General features: G+C 35.6%; 3 protein-coding genes and 1 pseudogene across 4 annotated transcripts in view; 3 read left to right on the top strand and 1 right to left on the bottom strand.

The window, feature by feature from the left end:
- Positions 1-16,983, top strand: part of LOC125258304 — a 725,453-nt gene that overhangs the window by 605,665 nt on the left and 102,805 nt on the right.
- On the top strand, positions 3,141-7,099 carry LOC125258311 (amyloid beta A4 precursor protein-binding family B member 1-interacting protein-like). The gene is made up of 4 exons (XM_048175219.1): positions 3,141-4,004; positions 4,283-4,406; positions 4,507-4,553; positions 5,667-7,099. The coding sequence occupies exons 1-4, from the start codon at positions 3,852-3,854 to the stop codon at positions 6,228-6,230; spliced, it is 888 nt and encodes a 295-aa protein (XP_048031176.1). The 5' UTR covers positions 3,141-3,851; the 3' UTR covers positions 6,231-7,099.
- On the bottom strand, positions 6,295-12,733 carry LOC125258307 (annotated as a pseudogene).
- Positions 13,520-16,983, top strand: part of LOC125258310 (ribonuclease inhibitor-like) — a 53,177-nt gene continuing 49,713 nt past the window's right edge. The window contains exons 1-3 of one of the 2 annotated variants that reach the window (XM_048175218.1): positions 13,520-14,303; positions 14,530-14,613; positions 14,770-14,883. In XM_048175218.1, the coding sequence (XP_048031175.1) occupies positions 14,564-14,613; positions 14,770-14,883 (164 nt within the window). In that variant the 5' untranslated portion in view covers positions 13,520-14,303; positions 14,530-14,563. Of the gene's footprint in view, positions 14,330-14,529; positions 14,614-14,769; positions 14,884-16,983 lie in introns of both variants that reach the window. The other variant, XM_048175217.1, reaches the window with a different exon arrangement.

Below are 16,983 nucleotides of genomic sequence, written 5' to 3'. Positions count from 1 at the left end.
TTGTCATGCTTTAAAGAAGTACACTTATTTTGATGTGTTGACTAACATACTAAAGCACATGTAAAGTACATGATTATTAATGGTTGTGTTATCCGGTTATTCTGTATTACATTTAAAGTTAATATTTTAAATGTACTAAATTGCAACTTCATTTCAAATGTGTAATTATTACAGATACATTTAATACAGGAAATACAACATGAAAGATTCAAAATAAATAAATAAATTAAAATATATTTTAGTTGACCATTAACACTAAAGTTCAAGTAATTGCATTTAATATAAATTTTAACTGGAATACATTTAATTTAATTGCAATTAATATGCAATTAAATGTCCGGAATATTACATTCAGTTTTACACTCAAATCAATTATTTTAAAGTACATTATTTCTGTAATTTTTCTGTATTTTTTTTCCTTTTTGAAAATTATGCTAAAGTGTTTTTTCACGAGGTCATTATGATGGTTTTGTAGTCACAAGTCTAGTTTTAGGTTTTAAGCTAATTTTCTCCTTTAACACATTCTGCAACACTGATTTAATTAAAATTTGGGGGGGGGGGGGGGGGTATAATATTACACACTTTGTGTAAAAAGGAGCAAAAAAGTGTTCCAAGCCAAATACCATCTAATTTATTATTGTGTCTATTTTAGAGCAACTTTTGGTACGTAAAACTATTGTGATGATGAGAATACATATTAACACTTCTCTTTCCATGAAATATGCTGAATTTTGATGTTGGATATTTTTAAAAACCCAAACAGAGGTTTTCATGGTGCTTCTGAACTTTGGGACATAAAGTGAATCCTCATCATTTCCGTAACAAAATGCTGCTCTATCAGCAGTAGGCTAGTCATGGACATGAAAGCAGACATAAAAAACATGAGGCTCAAAGCAAAAGAAGCTGTAAATTACATCCCTTTAAATAGCATCTATTTCCCCTCAGCGTCCTGGAGTGGTGCAATAGTGTGACAGGGTTAGAACCTTGAAGATGACCTTTCTGCAACCCTTCAAAATGCTCCACTGATCCAAAACTACATCCCCAAATGATATTCCTATTTAATGACTAAATGGTAAATCTAGTCTTGGGTCAGTGTTAAGGTGCGACCTCAGCTTTTTAAGTAATTTGCCATAATAACAAGGTATCTTTAGGTACTCCAGGCACTATCTGATATTTACGCACCATAAATCTGCTTGCTTCTCTTTCATAAGTGTCCACTCAAAAACCACTACTCAAGCTGGTAGGTGTAATCCCAAACCTTGGCTGCTAAACACGAATTGTACAATAATTATTTCAAGGTGTGTGCTTCTTTTATGCCTGGTGCTTTAATATATAATAATTAGCCAAATGACTACCCCCAAAGATAAAAGCCAATGTGTTGCATTGAACTTCTAGAACGCAGGAAGTGGTTGAGGAAAAATCTTTTCCTGTTTAGCGTGCGTGGATGAGAGCTAGCATTAGCTGTGGGAACATGAAACATAAAGGATGGGGGTTTGAAGATACACAGATCTTTCTTAGATAGCAAGAGGAAAAATTCAAGAAATGGTACAGTATATATAGTTTATACAAAACAGCATCTTATAAAATATAATGGTAACTTTATTTTACAGTGTCCTTGTTACATCTACTTTCTGTAGTAATAACAGCATAACTACAAGCAACGAACAATAAACCAAACCCTAACAGTAAACCTATAGTAAGGACATGATGTTTATTAAAGCTACAGTCCGTAACTTTTTTTTGGTTAAAAATGATCAAAATCAATTATTGAGCAAGTACATAACCAAACAGTGTTCAAATCTATCTCCTTACCTTAGCCCGATTCACAACAGTAAGCTTGTAATAATGTTTTCTAAATCGAGTGGTACTGGTAGGTTTCCGCGAGAAATAGAAGTTTGCTGATGTTTGTCTTAACGTCTTTACATCGCGTCTGTAAACAGAAAGGAGTCCCGGCTAGTAGGCTATATCGCATGTGAGGATGCTGCAGGTGGCGGATCATTTGTAGCCTCTTCTTGGAATGTATTTAAACTTGAGATTGTGGCTTGTAATCCAGACAGTTCAAAACGACAATCATCATCGACAACTGTGGAAAAACGTAAAAGACTTCAGACTGCAGAGAGCCTACAGTAAAAAAAGGAAAGCGATCAGGCCCATGCGAAAGAATAAATAAATGTCGGCAGGGCTTTTGAAAGGTGGCGTGAACTCCGTGATTTAAAAGGGTTTCAAAATGATGCAGAGATGGCTATTTTTCTGCTGGACAGGTAAAACATTTCAGTGGTTCATTGGGTAATAAGGTAACAGTAGCATACGTTTTCACTTAATCCATGCAGTTATGGAGAACGTTAATACACACTACAGACACAGTCACGCAATGTTGATGTTTTTAACATTAACAATTCGAGAACAAAGTATAACAATAATAATTTACTCCATTGGTTATGCGATTTATTGCAAAACTTTTTTTTTTGGTCAGATCAAAAGTGGATGACATGTTACTTACTTCTTCAGATGACATTTTCCAGTGAAACTCTTTGGACATACAAGACACAGTATCTGTAATTATGATGTACGGTGAAGATCCACACTGATGTGCTTGACTGACAGCTCACACACAGCTACACCTCAAAACATTAGATTCATCTGCGCTGAGGAGCCGTGCCGATGCACAACCCACATAAATAAGATAATTCCGCAAATAACTGCAATTGCACATTTCAAACAGAGATGGCGACAAAGACGCAAAGCTTATGGACTGTAGTTTTAATATTACTCAGTACTTAATTACACAGCAACAAGGAAAAAGTGTTACTAAAATAACTGATGTGTAAACTTTCTACATCTGGTAAAGAAGTTGCTACATCTTGTGTGAAGAACTACAGTGGGCCTGAGAGCGAACCCTGTGGCACCCACAGCTACCTGTATACAGTATATTTTTATGCACGCAAGAAAGCAACCAGTTTAAAACTAGCTCACGTGCTGCTATCATGGCTCTCACGCCTTTACAAATGAATATTACGTCTATAATTTTAACAAGATACTATGGTTTAGTAGCCTGCCACAAGTAGTGAAAGGTCAAAACATTTTTTCTGGTTATTTTGTGTTCAGACTATGCAGTTGGCAGAGCCGTCCTGTAATTAAAACCTTTGCACACAATTCAGAATACCTCAACAGTTTACACTCTCTGGGTTATTGTTCTACCAAATTAAAAATGAGGCATGGAAAAAATATAACTAGCTAAAGACTGTAAAAAGCTATTTTACCAACATCAACCCATAGACAACAAATATACCTTTTAGGATAATAGCAAAACCTGATGTGCTGATCTCTTGTTAAAAAAAACGTGACAAATCATCAAACCATCAAGGGTGTTTCAGCTTGTTTAGGTTAGGATGGGCTGTTTTTGTGTTTGTCAAGCAATTAATGCAAACACATGATGAAATGCAATAAATGTACCAGATGCAAAATGAAAACTAGACTCCAACAGAAAAAGGGCATGCACTCTTTGCATGTATGCAATAATTCAACATAATAAAGAACAACATTGTTTTTGTCCATTTTAGCAATATTTAATACTAAAGTGTGGCAGTAAAGGGGCATTGGCAATCAAATTGTGATTTTAGTGTGCCATCTACTGGCTCTGCTGTGCAACTGCAGCTCAATCATCAACATCTGTAAGCAAATCAATGTTAACAACATCAACTGTCTATTTGGGGGGAAAAACTAATATTAGAAAATCATGAATTAATTTATATAAGTTATTCACCAACCCTTTATAAACAAATTAGATTAAAAAATAAGTGGTTCCAAAAATCTGAAGGGAATGACAAAATAAATTATCTTAACCTTCTCAGATGTATATATCAGGTTTGTGTCATGTTCATATGGTTTCTGTGATCTGCTTTCAGCATCCTCAGATTCAAAAAGAATCACAATACATCAAGTATCTGTGCTGTGATGATGAGTTGAGCATGACTCTGTGGGTGACTGGGATACGAATTGCAAAGGTGAGCAGAAATCAAGCCACACACCATACATTTTTTGCCCCAAAAATTATAAAGTAGAAAATGACTGTATGATAAACACAAAGAAGATATTAAATAAAGCGAAAATTAACTTTTTGAAGCAAAAATTAGCATTATAAATTGTAATTTACGATGCAAAAATGTACACTTTAAATTGTAGCTCTATTGAGTTGAGTCCTATTGTGAGCTGTCTACTTTGTCAAAAGCATTAAGTTATTCTACCTTATTAATGGTCTTGTTTTGTCATGATTTTTTCATAGTATGGTAAGCAGTTATATGAAAACTACAAGACCGCTGTGAGGAAAGCCTCAGGCTCTGCAACCTGGGCTAACCGCACTATCCAGGCCTCCTCCAGCGCATCGACACCCTCCCCTAAACCTAAAGGTAGAGATAATGAACTAAATAGATCATTATATAATGCATCATACATCTTAATATATTAACATGTAAAAGGATTTTGATGACATTTTTCTTTATCTTTCAGTCAAAGCTGCAAATGGACACGCTCCTCAGCCTACAAAGGACACAATGGTACATCTCAATCTATCAGTTTCCTTAGTAATGAAGAAAAACCTTTAAAGGGTTATTTCAACCAAAAATGAAATCTCTGTCATTACGTACTCACCCTCATGTCATTCCAAACCTGCAAAACCATCTTTGGAACAAAAATTAAGATATTTTTGATGAAATCCTTTTTTTTATTTTTTATTTTAAATCTCTTATAGAAAGCAACGAAATTACCACATTCAAGGTCCAGAGAAGTAGTTAAGACATTGTTAAAATAGTCAACGTGACTACAGTGGTTTAACCTTAATGTTATGAAGCAACAAGAGTACTTTTTGTGCGCAAAAACAAAACAAAATAATAATTTTTCCTTTCAGTCTCATATGCATTTGGCGCAGTGAACGCAGTGCAGAGCTTCTGTGTTTTAAGTCAGTTCTACGTGGCCGGCTCCTGCGTCAGCATGTGTCGTGCTGCTCACGTGAACAGCGTCGGCCAATCCTGAGTTGGTGTATGAACGTAAACACGAAAAGCTCTGCACTGCGTTCACTGCACCAACTGCGTATGAGACTGACGGGGAAGAGGAAAAATTGTTGAATAAAGTAATTTTGTTTTGTTTTTGTGCACAAAAAGTATTCTTGTTGCTTCATAACATTAAGGTTGAACAACTGTAGTCACATTGAATATTTTAACAATGTCTTTACTATTTCTCCTGACCTTGAATGTGGTAATTTCGTTGCTTTCTATGGGAGATAAAAAAACCTCTCGGATTTCATCAAAAATATCTTAATCTGTGTTCCGAAGATGAACGAAGGTCTTGCAAGTTTGGAGCAACATGAGGGTGAGTAATTAATGACAGAAATTTCAATTTTTGGTTGAACTAACCCTTTAACTGTGTTAGAAACAGTTAAAAAGAGTACAATTTGTATTTTTAAGTGCACTTACTGCAAGTGGCCTTTAATTTAATTAATATTATATTATCTGCAAGTATTTTTTTTAAATATACTTTAAAGATTTAAAGTTTACTTCAAGAGCTCATTCAGTACAATCAAGCACACTACTTTTTCACAAGAGTGAAAGGGTGATGGTCCCTTGAGAGTTGTTTGAAATGCACCTGAATGCCAATTTGGTTTGTTTTTGAAGGGTCCTGCCAACCAAACATCTTTTCCACCACCTCCACCTTCACTGGACATCCTGCCTCCTCCACCACCCGACCCCATGTTGCCTCCTCCTCCCCCTGCTCCTCCTGCCCCTCCTGCCAGCGCAACCAAAGTCAACAAGTTTCCTCCCCCACCTAAATTCCCACAATCCTCCTTCCCACCTCCACCCATGGATGACCTGCCTCCTCCACCACCTCCTCCAGAAGATGCCGAGCTGCCCCCTGACTTTCTTCCTCCGCCGCCACCTAGTTTTGGATCTTACGGGGCAGACATGCTCCCCCCACCACCTCCAGACCCCATTACCTCCTTTCCACCACCACCACCTCCTGGTCCCCAAAACTTTGCATCTGCAGGTGGAGCGCCGCCACCACCTCCACCCCCGCCTCCACCTCCAGCTCCTGCACCGGCTGCCAACCCATCCGCCGGCTACGTCAGAAAAGTGGCTCCACCTCCACCAAAGAGAACTACACCTCAACTAACAGCGCCCTCAGGTGGTGACCTCATGTCAGAACTGATGACAGCCATGCAGAAAAAGCGTGGTCAATAATGATCTTGAAGACAGAAAGAGCTAATTGACAGTTGGACTGAGGAACTGACCGCCAAACCAGCTCTTGGCGTGACATTAGGACACACATCTTTAATTCTGTTGTTAATATGCTTGCATTACACCACCAAACTTAAATATGTAAATATGTTGCACCTAATCAGATTATATACTGTATGTATTGCAAATGTGCTTTATCTTCATTGCTAATGAAATGTCATAATAAATCAGGTCTTTCAAAGTTAACTGTTAAACAGATTCCGGCATGCCTAATTGTTGAGTTCTCCTTTTTACAGAAAACAGGAGATGTATGATGCAGGCATAAACAGATGATGCATGATGCAAAGTTTTTCGCTCTTTCTGTAGAAATGCAAAAACAGCAATACGACAAAAGACATCCATGTTAGATTGTTACAGCTGAAGACTGTGCAGCCACAGAGGTGTCTATATATAATGTCGAACATGGCTCATCATCCATTCAGATCAGCCATTAGGAAGTTCAGAACTTTAGATGTGTTAACAATGTTATAAACAATATTTTTGGTTCAAATGATGCTGAAATTTGTGATTTTATTTCCCATTCGTCCCTGAGTAGATTATGAAGAACAGCTGACCCTCAGCTGCTGAGCCCAGGATGGAGGTTTACTGGCATATCCAGCTCTCTCAGCCTCATCCTGATTCATAAATGGCTCCATTAGAGTCTTCTGCAACAGCGCCACCTAGAAACACATCATAAATACTGTCACCTAAGAAAAAGACAAGCCCTAATAGTCTGTCTGAAGATGTCACTTTGTATGTATGAAGTCTTTATTTTAAAGTAATATATTATAGCAAATATTTTAAGATGTATAATAAACATGATCATGACAACATTTTAGTTTGACATCACATGTAGTAATACCTCTGAAAAGTCATTTTTCTCTGCTTTTCTGATAGCAGATTCGGCCATCCAGTTCCTCAACACGTACCGTGGGTTTATTCCTGAACAATAAAAACAATTTCAATGAGTTCAACAAACATAAATAACAATAAATACATCATAACACATCGTAAAACAACATACACTACCATATATACATATTAATAGAGAATATAGTTGTTTTATATTGTAATAATAATTCACAAAATTACAATTTTTAATGTATTTTTGTTCAAATAAGTCGAACATAGACTTCTTTCAAAAACATTACAAAATCTTACCAAGCCCAAACATTTCAGTGGTAGTGTACCATGACATACTGTAACAATATATAAAAACAAAATATAACATTGCATCATATAACATACACCAAAACATACCTTGCATTCTGTGCTGCCGTGCTGCATCTGAGTCACTTTCTACACTGTAGAAGATGATTAAAACATCAAATGATGTTCGTTTCAAAGCTCTAATGTGTGCGAGTGGACATTACTGCATCATTACCTCAGCAGACGCTGTACATACAGCTGAACCCAGTCTCTGAAATACTCATGTGATGAGAGGTCTGAAAGAGCCCACACTGACTGTCAAGAGAGACACAGTCACAGTTAATGGACTGAAATCATGATTATGGATATTGCAGCTGCTGGGTGTGACTGTGAATGGAGAGGAAATGTACCGGAGCAATGGATCCCTTCTGAAGCTGGGACAGGGTCACTTCACTCAGCTGTCTGAAAGTCATAGTGAAGTCTGCTCCAGTGTCCTCCATTAGCTCAAATCAACACATCACACGTCATAAAACATTATATGGGTCATTCACAGGAAATGCTGCCATTTGTGTGATCGAATACTGAAATAACTGGATACTGAACTTAATGACTTTATTTGACAGTTTGGCTGTTATATATAAAAATATATATAGGAAAAAATAACTTTTCTTTAACGGTTAACTGATTCTTTACTTTTTCATAAAAAAAAAAAAAATAAATACATTTTCTGTCACAAATGGCACCATTTTCTGAGAATGGCTAATAAAACTTTTATTATATTAATTAATGAAAATGAGAGAAAAGACCAATCCAGCTAATATTTACCTTTAGAAGAAATGCAATCACATGTGAATCTTTTCTTCATTTCCCAAAAAGCCCAACTTTGCTTTGAACAGCTCATGAAATCTATAACAGAAATGTTAAAATGAGATTAGAAATGAATCAGAGATGAATACAGTTTTCTATACTGTCTAATGACGCTCACCTTTGATGGTAGATTTGTGGATATTCTCTCAATATTTGCTGAGATCTGAAATGAATAAAACAACATCATGAATCACCTGCTTTATTCCAGACCAATACCAACAGAAAATAAAATTCTCTCTTACTGTGACAGCTGATCTGAGGTCAGTAGTGGTTTCAGAGCTTCTAGAAGTTTCTGTAGATTGAACAGGCCGACATTAGCCTGAGCTCCTATACTGTACCGACCCTCATCATCAGACGTGTTCGGGACAAAATCTATACAGAAGAAACAATGCTGAAGCAATAAAGACTTTTAACAATAACATTATTATGGCTGTCAGTTTCACTTTAACTTATTAGATTATAATAAACTAAATTAAAACAAATAATGCATTCAAAAAATTATGCAATTAATCATGACCCTCGACCCATGTATATATAAGATTATATATAATTTATAGTAGATTTAAAGTAGCTTACTATTCATACAATTTTTCTCCACTTTTGCTGTATAAGTGTAATATAGTGTGTGTGTGTGTGTGTGTGTGTTGTGTGTAATGATATTAATATGTTAATCTGAAAAAACCTTAAAAAATAAACTTATAGGAAGATGATTGCTAATATTATGAACTAATAAAAGAAACTTACTTGGGTCATATGATTCCATAAATCCAAATGGGCCATAATCAATAGTGATAGAAAGCAGACTGAAGTTATCTGTGTTGCAGACTCCTGTGTGAAGATGCAGATCATGTGACTTGAGCAGTTTGCATATTAAGATCAGTCTATAATGATAATCTATGTGATAAATAAACTAGTAAAATAGAGTGAACTAACCATGAGCAAACCCAACCGACATCCAGTGAGCGATTAAATGTGCCGTTTCATTCACCACTCTAGAGAAAAACACCTTCACACAACATGAACACATTCAAATACAGCGAGACTGATCTGACAATATAAAATAATCTTGTATTTCAACTAAACAGCAGAGAGACGCAGATACTCACCACATACTTGTCAGGGTCATTTGTTGCAATAGATTTAAAATGCTCTTTAATTACAAAGTCCAATAATGTCCTGGAAATAAAAATAAAAAATGCAAATGAGAGTGAGAAAAAAAAAAAACAATGACCCTCCTGAGTTAAAGTTAATTTACCGAAGGACATCTAACTCTCCGGTTCGAGTTAATATCTCCAGTGAACCGATGCGAAACCAGGACTTGGCCAGACGCAGAACAACCGCTCCTGACAGATACAGAGAACAATCACATGATTTATAAAGCTGAAGACAGATGAAGAACTTAGTTATTTTTCCAATTGTGATCATATTTTACCTCTTTCTTTTATGACATTGCCATTATAAAACGGATCCCTCTTTACAGGTTCCTCACTTACAACCAGACTGACAAAAAATGAAGGCAAAAAATGGAAAAAGTATAAATAAATAAACAATTTAAATTCAACATCAAACATTTGAATGTTGTAAATGCATATATTACTATTCTTGAGCATGTCCATTCATTCTCCAATTACCATTTAGTAATAAAGCATATCTGCATTATGTCTAAATATAAAGTCATCAAAAATGTTATACAGTATAGACACACATATATATGTACCTGAGGGCTCTGCTGGTGGGAACTCCCAGAAAGTGCATGGCTTCACTGCACAGGAACTCCCTCACAGAGGAGCGAATCACAGCCCGTCCATCACCTGACCTGCACACAAAACATCATGTACAATAAACAGCATAAGAATTAAAATACTTCTGTCTTACAAAGGACAAGACAATGACATACTATGAATCATAACGTAAGATAATTTACAACTAAACATATCTCAGAATTACTTAAAAATCATATTACAAATAGCAGCAGGAACTGATATTTCACCTCGAGTATGGTGTCTTTCCTGAGCCTTTCAACTGGAGTTCCCATCTTTCACCTTTTCTGGATAAAAAAAGAGTATGCTTGTAAAACGTTAAGTATACTTGAGTATACTTATAAAAGAGTATAATTGTACACTGCTCTACTGTACTGTCTGTTCTGATGGTTATCACTGATGGTTGTCACATTTCATTTCTGTTCAGATGCAAGTTTAAAGGGTTAGTTCACCCAAAAAGGAAATTTCTGTCATTAATTTCTCACCCTCATGTCGTCCCAAACCTGTAAGACCTTAGTTCATCTTCAGAACACAAATTAAGATATTTTTGATGAAATCCGAGGGTTTCTGAACCACACATAGACAGCAAAGTCATTTCACCTTTTGAGGTCCAGAAAGGTATTAAAGGCATTGTTACAAACAGTCCATGTGACTACAGTGGTTAAATCTTAATGTTATGGAGTGACAAGAATACTTTTTGTGCGCACAAAAAAAAAAAAAAAGACTTTATTTAACATTTTGAACATTCAGACATCGAACACGGAAGTGCTGCACTGCGTTCACTGCATATGACAACAGCTTAAATAGTTTAATAAAGTCGTTATTTCTATTTTGTTTTTGCACACAAAAAGTATTCTTGTCGCTTCATAACATTAAGATTTAACACTGTAGTCACATGGACTATTTTAACAATGTCTACCCTTCTGGACCTCAAAAGGTGCAATGACGCCTATGTGTGGTTCAGAAACCCTCGGATTTCATCAAAAATATCTGTCTTATAATATCTGTTAAATCTGTTGTACGGGTTTGGGACAACATGAGGGTGAGTACGTAATGACAGAAATTTTTGGGTGAACTAACCCTTTAAACATTAAGTGATATTTTATAGTTTAAAAATGACAGAATCATTTGTCTATCTGCTGAAAACCAAGAGGTATAGATCACACTTTCCATTCTTTAATCTTAAACAACATTATGGGAAAAGTGATCAACATTTACAACAGAAAAGTCAAATATCATGACAATAACAGCTGATGATTTCTGTTGAACTCTGATGGATCAGGATGATTTTACCTGTTTGTGTATTCACCCAGCAAATGTGCTCTTCCGTCCCCCAGCTGTCCGGCCCAATAACCAAACTATGATAATAATAAAACATGGATGAAATGTTTGTTCTGGTTGTCTTATGCCATCGCTGTCAGGTTTGAAATGACTGTCAGTTTTACCTGATGACCGCCGTATCTGTGTGCTAGAGGAATAGAGCCAGGAAACAGTTTTCCACCACTGACACAACCAACAAACTCTTCATTCTGAACCACAGACTCATTCAGATCCAAAATATTCCTCAACACATCCTGAAATACACAAAAAAGGGCCTAAATATGTGCAGAAACAACATTTACAAAAAAGTACTGTGGTGGTACCATGGTACAGTGATGTATTAGATGGTCATACCATGGTACTCTGATAAATACAATGACATGTTTGGACAAACTTGACTGAATTCCTGTTTCTCATGAGCTTAAAAACATTTTATTCTAAAGCAGTTTTCTCAAACTGTGCTGTGAAGGAGTCCAAGTCACCCATGAGTTGACAGATGATTAAAAACTTAATGAATGAATAAATGAATAAAAGTACAACTGACAAAAAGGACCAATGCTGAATTAACTGAATTAATCTTTTGTTTAATTTTAAATTAAATTACACTGAACATGTAAATAAGTGTCTGAAACATTACATTCAGTTTGCACCTAAATATGAGCACAATGGCCTGAATAAGTTCAGAATGATGATGATGATGATGACTTTACTGGTATTTTAAAATGTGGACAAGAAACATGCTAAAGAATGGGTGGATGTGACACACTTTTGACTGGTGGTAGTTCAGATTTTACTCGATTGTATTTTTAAATGACATAAACACGGTTACTGCAACTATATCTCCAGGTTTTACTGCAGTGAAGCAGGTTTTCTGTGAATGATGAAGATTGGATGGTTTCTTCACCTGTGACACAGCAGTCAGTGTCAGGGGCTCTTTCAGAGGGGTGGGCTGAGACTCTGAAAACACACATCCCTTCACAGCACGAATGAAATTACCTTCAACCTCATCGAGAGGGAGAGCGTCTGTAAAACACAGAGAACGAGATTAAATCACTGTCAACGTGTAAAATAGCATATTGACACTCATATCTGTGTCTTACCTATAAGTTTATGTGATAATGTCAGTGGTATTTCTCCACAGTATTTTACATTGCTATAAAAGTGACTCTTATCAAACTCTCTTTCATTACAACTTTCACTCTCACTGAATTCTTGCTCGTCGCTAAATGTTGCGCTGGCGACGGCCGAGAAAAATAAAAATAATGTGAAATCATGTTTTGTCATTACATCAAGCTCACAGACATTATTTTTACTGTTTGTATCCTGTACTTTATTACATCACGGAAGTAGAAAAATACATCAGAACCGTTTCCTATGTTACACCAAAAAATATACACAAACAATCCACCAGAGGGCGCTCATCGGATCAAAAACATAGAATGCTCATTTATGCATTCGGGACTTTTTTATCTTTTTGGAAATGTATGCGCGCTTTAAACTATAACCGATTAAATCTATTAATTATGTGGATTCAGAAGCTGTCGTAAAAATAGAAACTCTCGAAGTTTCTCACTGTAATGAATAAATAACCATCTAAAACAATGATCACAGACGACTGTGATTGGCCCACCCCAACTCTGGCTCACCCCAACCTGCGCTGTAGAAAGAAACAGGTACCATGTGACCATGATAAATACTCAGAAATTAATGAAATTAATGTAGCCTAATGAATTTTTTTTTTTTTTTTTTTTTTTTTAAAGATGTGAATATGTAAACATGTTTTAAACCCCCAAACCCCTTTTGTGTATTAGCGTCTGGACACTTTTAACTTCAGCAACCCCAAAGCAAAACGATTTAATTCACTTTTATAATTACTATTTATATTTATTTTAAATAATAATTGTTATTATTATTATTATTATTATCATTAACATGAAACCATATTTAATAATTTGTTTAAATTGTTGTTGTTAATATTTATTTATTTATTTTATTACCATATTTAACTATTTATAATAATTTACATTTACATGTATTAATTTTTTAATAAATTAAATAATAGACTTGTTAAATACATGGACAGGCAATAGTTTTAGACTTAGAGATAATGAATAATGCCTATAGAAATAGCAAAGATTATAATGAATGGTGCGGTGGGAAGAATAAGTTGCCCTTAGTTATGGAACAAACAGTGTCAGTTTTATTTTTTAATATATTTTTATACTGCTATCAGAGTTTGGGGGGACACAAAGGTCCTATCTGAAGCTATACCACTCAAAAATGTGTAGGTCTATATAGTTTTTGGAGAAGACTGGAACTAAACAAGGAAAGGTGAGGAAACTCATGGTCAATCTTGTGATGTCAGCTAAAGTTATAGTTAATTAGTGGATGTGAAGAGGAGGAGGAATGAGTGCTTCAGAGTAACATATTTAATAACAAGGGAAGCAGGCCTAGAAAGATTCTGATTAGGTGAGATGTGGAATAATAAGCTGATGAACGTGACATAAACAGACACGTGACCTGAACACCCGCTTTCACTACACAGAGCACACCGCCCTCTACCGGCTAAAACAAGAATAATCTGCTGTGGCTCCTAAATGCGTTATCCGTGTCATATAAACATGTTTGTTTGGAGTTTATCAGAACATTGCACTGATTTGACTTATTAACTGTAAACTTTGACCTTATTGATGATTAAACTCAACCATTAAAACACAAAGCAGTGTCGACGTGCCGCTCTCGCGTTGCTACAGGCAAAAGTAAAAGTAAAGGAAAGCTGATGTTTCGCCATTTTAAACAGACTTTAAAAATTCCTTCCAATTTAAAATATTGTTAATTTTTTCGTATAAACTTTTATAAAACCTTAGACAGGAATTTATGTGTAGCGTGATGAAGAGATTGAGGAGTTTGTGAATCGGGTGCTCTGTAGATTTTGATGAAGGTGATTGTTCACGTCACCCTTTACAGGTGACTTCCGCATTCATATTTTCTTTTTTTTTTCTTTTCTTTACATTTTTAATCCTAAGGCAAATGAACTATGTTTATTTTGTTTATCGTGCTGTTGTCCTATATGATTTTTCAAAAGACTAACAGGCTATTTGAGTGATCGTATAAATATGTTTAACAATGTTTAATTACCTTTTTTTCCCTTCATGATTTCCATCCAGAGTCAGAGGACTGTTTTAACTGTTCAGCTTCATTATGGATGACACACAAACATCCAGAGATGAAGATTTTTCTCCAGGATACAGGTATACTTTGAATAAACACATTAACCATAATAAAAGAGATGTCTATTTCAAATTTCTTGAAAACAGTGTCTAAACAGTCCTCAAGTGATTTTCATTAAAACGTTTTGAAGATCTTGATGATTATCATCAAAAATGATTAAATCTGTTCTGTTATAGTTCAGTTCAGCAGAAGAGATCAGAGCCAGAGCCCAGCTGTGTGTCTATGAGGAGTGACGGGTCTATGGATCATCCAGAACATTTTAAGAATGACGATACACAGACTGATCTCAGGTATAACATTTCTAACAGAAATGATTGATATTTTAATATTATAGTGTTTTTGTATTTTCTATTTATGATATAGGGATGCACCGATACCAGTATCAGTATCGGCCCGATACCAAGCTCATGTACTTGTTCTTGTACTTGTTAAAAACACCCCCGATACCAAAGACCGATACCTCACGTGACGTCACTAACAGAATTTTCCGTGCACAGAGACAACGGCGGCAGCAGCAAAAACAATGTCAGCCTCGGAGGTGTGGAAATACTTCAAAATTAATGATGACAACCGACACATTGTGAACTGCATGCTTTCAGTCACAATTCGTTATTAGTTAAGGCGGGATAGACAGAATCGCGCTGAATGACACAGACCAGAGGCAATCTCTCTCTCTTTCTTGCGCGCGATCAGTTCTCCTTGTGCCTGAATGGTCAAATGCACACATAGTTGTCAAAATGTCCATTGTGTGGAGTAGAGCTGACACTGAATAGTCGACGATTCGATGCTTTGATAGGAGGAGCCTGATTCGACTACCAATCTCACAGTCGAATCTTCGCAGAGGTGTTATGAAACGAGATATGGGTGTACTCAATATCTGATTTTACATAGATGTACCGGTTCTCTCCCAATAGGTTAATATACAGCCTACCTATGTTAAAGGATTAGTTCACTTTATAATTAAAATTTCCTGATAATTTACTCACCCTCATGTCATCCAAGATGTTCATGTCTTTCTTTCTTCAGTTGAAAAGAAATTAAGGTTTTTGATGAAAACATTCCAGGATTTTTCTCCATATAGTGGACTTCAATGGAGCCCAAACGGTCAAAGGTAAAAAAAGGTAAAGGTAAAAGGTAAAAAACTGCAATTAAGGTAAAGGTAAAAGGTAAAAAACTGCAATTTTGCAGTTTACAGCGATCCCAGATGAGAAATTAGGTCTTAGCTAGAGAAACCATTGCTTATTTTCTAAAAATTTTTTTAAATTTTATAAGTTTTTACCATAAATGCTCATCTTGAACTAGTTCTTTTCTTCTTCTCTATTAGAATTCCGGCAGTGTAGACACTGCTAACTGTATTACTGCCCTCCACAGGTCAAAGTTTGAACTAAATTTTCATATACAATATTCTATAACAATTAGTTCAAACTTTGACCTGTGGAGGGCAGTAATACACTTAGCAGTGTCTGCTGGAATTCAAATAGTGAAAAAGAAGAAGAGAGCTAGTTCAAGATGAGCATTTATTGTTAAAACTTATATTATTTATTTATTTATTTATTTTTTTTTTAAAAATGAGTGATGGTTTCTCTAGATAAGACACTTATTCCTCGTCTGGGATCATGTAGAACGCTTTGAAGCTGCACTGAAACTGTAATTTTGACCTTCAACTGTTTGGGGTCCATTGAAGTCCACTATATGGAGAAAAATCCTGGAATGTTTTCATCAAAAACCTTAATTTCTTTTCAACTAAAGAAAGAAAGACATGGACATCTTGGATGACATGAGGGTGAGTAAATTATCAGGAAATTTTAATTTGAAAGTGAACTAATTCTTTAATGCTAAAGTGTAGAATTGGATGCACTTTGAAATTGTAAAAGATGATCCAAATACGTATGATGCAAGTTGTGCCAACAGCTCATGTCCTACCGCTCAACGACGACAAACATTGCGGCGCGCTTCTGCTGGCCAACGTTAACGAGCTGACTATAGCGTGCTATTTGAAAAGACTCAGGCAGATTGTGTGAAAGACTGGATTTTTTTCGATCAGGTAGGGTACAAGTGATTTCAAAACATTTCAGCCGTTCTAATTTGATTTTTGGATGCTGTGAATGTTTAGCTAAAAAGACTGCCACTCCAGTTTAGCGTTTATTGTCTCTGCAGTTAAAAAGATAAAGTTGACAATTCTGGCTATACTTTCATAATTTTAATAATTTCTTTCATTTTAATTTATTTATTGATCACTCTGGGTTATCTAATTTAACTATTTGTGGCTTGTGTTTTGAATATAGGCTATGTTCCCCTGCACTTCAGGCATTTTGCAGTTTTGACTTGATTATGACTATTTCATTTTTCTAATTAGGCTATATTTATTTATTAGAACGGTATATTCTGTT

This window comes from Megalobrama amblycephala, linkage group LG22 (genome assembly GCF_018812025.1).
Source record: "Megalobrama amblycephala isolate DHTTF-2021 linkage group LG22, ASM1881202v1, whole genome shotgun sequence".
Lineage (NCBI taxonomy): Eukaryota > Metazoa > Chordata > Actinopteri > Cypriniformes > Xenocyprididae > Megalobrama > Megalobrama amblycephala.
This window is presented reverse-complemented; position numbering and strand designations above follow the sequence as displayed.

What these genes read in the sequence shown, in the direction of transcription:
- LOC125258311 (XM_048175219.1), top strand. Translation starts at nt 3,852, where the DNA reads ATGTATATATCAGGTTTGTGTCATGTTCATATGGTTTCTGTGATCTGC. An exon ending in CTGGGATACGAATTGCAAAG is followed by an intron (nt 4,005 to 4,282) that starts GTGAGCAGAAAT and finishes ATTTTTTCATAG; the next exon opens with TATGGTAAGCAGTTATATGA. An exon ending in AGCCTACAAAGGACACAATG is followed by an intron (nt 4,554 to 5,666) that starts GTACATCTCAAT and finishes TTGTTTTTGAAG; the next exon opens with GGTCCTGCCAACCAAACATC.